The sequence below is a fragment of the Phoxinus phoxinus genome, assembly GCF_949152265.1.
Source record: "Phoxinus phoxinus genome assembly, chromosome: 19".
In the NCBI taxonomy this organism is placed as follows: Eukaryota; Metazoa; Chordata; class Actinopteri; order Cypriniformes; family Leuciscidae; genus Phoxinus; species Phoxinus phoxinus.
The window spans coordinates 9,699,713-9,704,145 of record NC_136894.1 but is presented as its reverse complement, the minus strand read 5'-3'; the positions used below and the strand labels follow the sequence as shown (position 1 = coordinate 9,704,145).

The window sequence follows — 4,433 nt, the reverse complement described above, 5'->3', positions numbered from 1 at the left end:
TACTAATAATATTTGTGTTTAGCAGAAGAAATAAATTCATACAGGTTTATTACAACTTGAGGGTGAGTAAATGATGACAGAATTTTCATTTTTTGGGTGAACTATCCCTTTTAGTTCAGTAGTTTTGCCACTAGATGGCAGCGTCCATCCTCTGAAGATCAAATATGATCTCAAATATAACATCAGTGTACAATTTACTTCTTAGAATGTGCAGTATAATATCATAAATGCTTTAATAGCAGATTCACAGTGTTTATTACAAACACAAACCTCTTACAGGTGAAATTTGACACAATTTGACCACAATAATGATCACCAAATGAAGTGGGCAACTGACAACGTTTTTGTTTTAAAAAAGTATTTAAATGAATATGCATCATCATTTGTCTTCATTAACCAGTGTATACCAGAATATTCTCCCAAAATAATTTAGGAAAACATTTGGCGTTTAAGGTGCAGTGTGGTAAGGTAACTGTAGTACAGTGAGTTTTGTGCGAGCAGGGATCTCCTCCGTGGACTTTCCCACACTTGGTCCTGTTGCACACATCCTAAGGCACTCGCTAAGAATTCTATAGACGGCTCTGTCTGTTCCCGAGCGCTTTGTTCCCAGTCTCCACATCCCCTCATCCCAAGGGACTATCTCACCCTGTGGGCCAAACGAGGGTCTATTTAGCACACGCTTGTCACGTCGCATGTCAATATACCCATAACTCAGTGCCGTAACCTCTCTGTTTCCCCTGAGATTCATCCTTCTCCTGTCTCCATCTATAAGCATGTCACGGTCATTACAGGTGCATGAAAAGACTATCTCAAATATCCGGTTTTCAGATGCAGAAATTAGCGAATGCCGCATCGTATCGCATGACTTTGATATTCTTTCAAGCCCTGAGGTTGCATATTCAGTGATCCCCAATAAACCCCCCTTACTAATATGACTAACAGTGCTTTTTAGGTAATAAGAGATCATTTTAACAGCAATGGCTTTAGAATTTTTTTTTTTTTCTAAAAAAAAAAAAAAAAAAAAAAAATCAACACAATATTAAAGTGTTTTTCATCCAAATCAAAGAAGTGTACCTGTGGGCAAGCGCAATGAATTAATCGTAAATGTCTGAGGAGAGAGTGAAACTAGACACTTTTGGGGGAGCCACACATTTTCGCTGGAAGAAAGTGAGCATTGGGCTTTTGTGTTTCCTCCATGTCATTTGTGTTATGCACATTCGTTTGGTGAGCTCATCGGAGGCACCTGTTTGGATAATTTTGGGGTAAAATAATCCAGGGCTATCCTGTTTCATGGGTTTTGTCATGCATGTCCGTACTTTACAGCACTCACCGGGGCTGAATGCATCATGTTCACATGTAGAGGATCTAAATGCTTGAAAACTCACACCTCTCCTTTATAGAGAGCAACATCCTCAGCACAGTATCCTATCTCTGTTTGAGAGTGTTGCAGTATAGAGTTTACTCTGTCAAGCTTGCATTCATTTGCATGAAAGGAAGGTATCATTTGAGGTTCACAATAGATGTTATCTATTTTATAGAACCAGCACTAATAGAATAAAAGACTAAAAGATTGTTTGCATTAGTAAAAAAAAAAAAAAATTAGCATGCTGCAAATTAAATAATTCATTGTCAAAATGGGAGAATACAATAAATCCACAAGCAAAATATGGAAATTCAACTAAATCTAATTCAAGAAAATCCATCCATCCATTTTCCAAGCCACTTGTCCTCTGTGGGGTCACGGGAATTCAAGAAAAGGTCATCCAAAATTGATCTTTGTTTTAAAAAATTTCATTCTTTTAGTGTGTGGAGTGAATTGTTCAAATGTCTGAATGTTCAAAACAATCAAATGTTTTTAAAATGCTTTCATTTTGTTGTTGTACTTTTAGGCTATATAACCTAATTATATTAGTTTGAAAGTCATTTTTTAAAAGTCAGTCAGACTGAATAGATCCTCAAGAGTACAATCTACACATTTTTCATAGTAAATGGGTTTTGGTTTGTTGGGTTACATCCATTTAGGTTGGTTGTTTTAGACCAAATATAATGTATAAATGTAGTTTAATTGGTTTCATAACCATACATTTAAAGATGAATAAATAAACAGATAACAAAATAAATACATTTGCCTGGATACAATATTGAAAACCTTTTTTTAGATTAAGGTTTCATTAGTTAACATGGTAGCACTTTATTTTACAGTCCCGTTCCCCATGTACTATGTACTTATTAGTAATTACGATAACTGGGTAATAACTAGCCCTGAACCTACCCCTAAACCTAACCATAATCCATGTTAACTTATTACCCAGTACTAAAGTAAACTGTAACTTACACGTAAGTGCACGTACTGTAAAATAAAGTGCAACCATTAACATTAGTTAACTACTTTACTAAGTACTAAGAAAGAACTAAGAATTAACAGTAGGCTACTTCTTCAGCATTTATTAATCTTATTAATGTAGTTCATCTTAGTTATTTATTTAATGTAATATTTTTTTTATTTAATCAATTATTTCGTGTCATGTTTCTACGACGATTGGCTCACATCAAGATCCTTTTTCACGTGCATATTGCAGAATGATGTTGCTGCAGGTGGGCGTGTCTCCAGCAGGGTGAGGACACGCCCATTTCCAGCACACTTCAATACTCCACTCGCTGCTGCTGTTCAGAGAATGGGCGGGTATATAAACATACACGAGTAAACAGGTAGGTAGAATCATTCTCTGAATTTTCAAAGAGACACTGAACCGAACTGCTTTGCAATGCCCAGGAACACATGCGAATACCAGCTGCTGTTTCTGCTCTGTTTTCTGATGAAAAGCTGTCATGCTTTCAAAAATGATGCCACTGAAGAGTTTTATGGGCACATGGTCGCATCACCTCACGAGACTCAGAACAACGCCTCTTTAAATGGAGCACGCAACGGAGGAAGACGAACGGAGAGCCGAGACCAAAAAGGTGCGTGTTTACTCTTGTGTTTATGATACACTTTTGTAGGATCCATATTTATAATAATGTTACAATATACAAATCATCTAAGTGCTTATGTCTGCTCTCGTTAATTTTTCTTTTCTTTTATATATTTGTATATTAACTAGTCATATCTATCTATCTATCTATCTATCTATCTATCTATCTATCTATCTATCTAGGCTATCTACCCTAAGTTTTGCCTTATATTTTTAAATTCAATCAACTTAATCTATAACCTTCAAACCTAAAGCTTTTAAAAGTTATTTACAACTTTCAGACAAGGATATAATATTACTGTAGTAGTTATTTAAAGTGTTATGTATCATGTAAAATGTTACGATAATTCCTCATCCGTCCACTGATTTCTAAAGCATGAAATTTCCTTTGCAGAACAGCACCAGGTCGGTTGCAGGGAGCTGAGGTCCACTAAATACATATCTGACGGCCAGTGCACAAGCCTGAATCCTGTGAAGGAGTTAGTGTGTGCCGGAGAATGTCTACCCACCCACCTGCTTCCCAACTGGATCGGTGGAGGTCACTACTGGAGCAGACGGGATGCCCAGGAGTGGCGCTGCGTCACTGACCGCACACGCACCCAGCGCATTAAACTCCAGTGCCAGGACGGCAGCACACGCACCTACAAGATCACCGCTGTCACATCCTGCACGTGCAAGAGATACACACGCCAACACAACGAGTCCTCTCATGCACCTCAGAGTCCCTCAAAGGATCATCCGCTGCAGAACCCCAAGAAGAGAAAAGGCAAAAATAAAAACTCAAAGCTCAATTCTAAAAATGAATAGCGCCTCTCCTTTATTGAGAACAAGCCATACTGGTGCAGATCTGATCAACACAACCCTGTGCTCATGGAAGGAAAGGGACTATAAACTACAATGACACTGACTTGGATTGCAATGATGTACAGCTGTTTTTCTTACTATTTTCAGATGTGGATTCTTTTATGACCGTGCATAAATGTATGCATATGTGTGTATGCACTTTTTTGAGTGTAACATGGTTCATGTTTTGTACAAATATCCTGATTACATAAAGCAATGATGTATACGACTACATTTGACAGACAAAAGTTGGAAAAAACTGAACCATAATAACTATAGCTATGTAAATATTTGCATTTCATATATAGTAGTTTTTGAATAGAATTACATTTATTTTTTATATAATAGTTTTTTATGAATACTTCAAGTTGACATTCAAACAGGTAAATAAACATTTATCCAATAAATTGAGTAGTTTACATAAGCTGGTTTGTATTATTTTGAAATGGAGACCACTGATTGTAGCTAAAGGCAGAAACTTTATAACAAATGAGGAATTAGTTCAAGAAGCGAGTTCTTTCTCACTGTCTTCGTAACTCTACGCTGCATTGTTGTGAAGGGTTGCCCTCACCTGCAGGCACATCAGCTACTTTTTGGCGGCAACATGTTAAAGCATTT

The 4,433-nt window shown here is 37.0% G+C and overlaps 1 protein-coding gene across 1 annotated transcript; it reads left to right on the top strand.

The window, feature by feature from the left end:
- The first annotated feature begins 2,721 nt into the window (after positions 1–2,721).
- Positions 2,722–4,231, top strand: sostdc1b (sclerostin domain containing 1b). Its single transcript, XM_079591364.1, has 2 exons — positions 2,722–2,961; positions 3,367–4,231. The coding sequence occupies exons 1-2, from the start codon at positions 2,766–2,768 to the stop codon at positions 3,777–3,779; spliced, it is 609 nt and encodes a 202-aa protein (XP_079447490.1). The 5' UTR covers positions 2,722–2,765; the 3' UTR covers positions 3,780–4,231.
- Positions 4,232–4,433: the final 202 nt, after the last annotated feature.

Coding starts and splice junctions, on each gene's coding strand:
- sostdc1b (XM_079591364.1), top strand. CDS start 2,766: ATGCCCAGGAACACATGCGAATACCAGCTGCTGTTTCTGCTCTGTTTT. Junction 2,962..3,366: donor GGAGAGCCGAGACCAAAAAG/GTGCGTGTTTAC, acceptor TTTCCTTTGCAG/AACAGCACCAGGTCGGTTGC.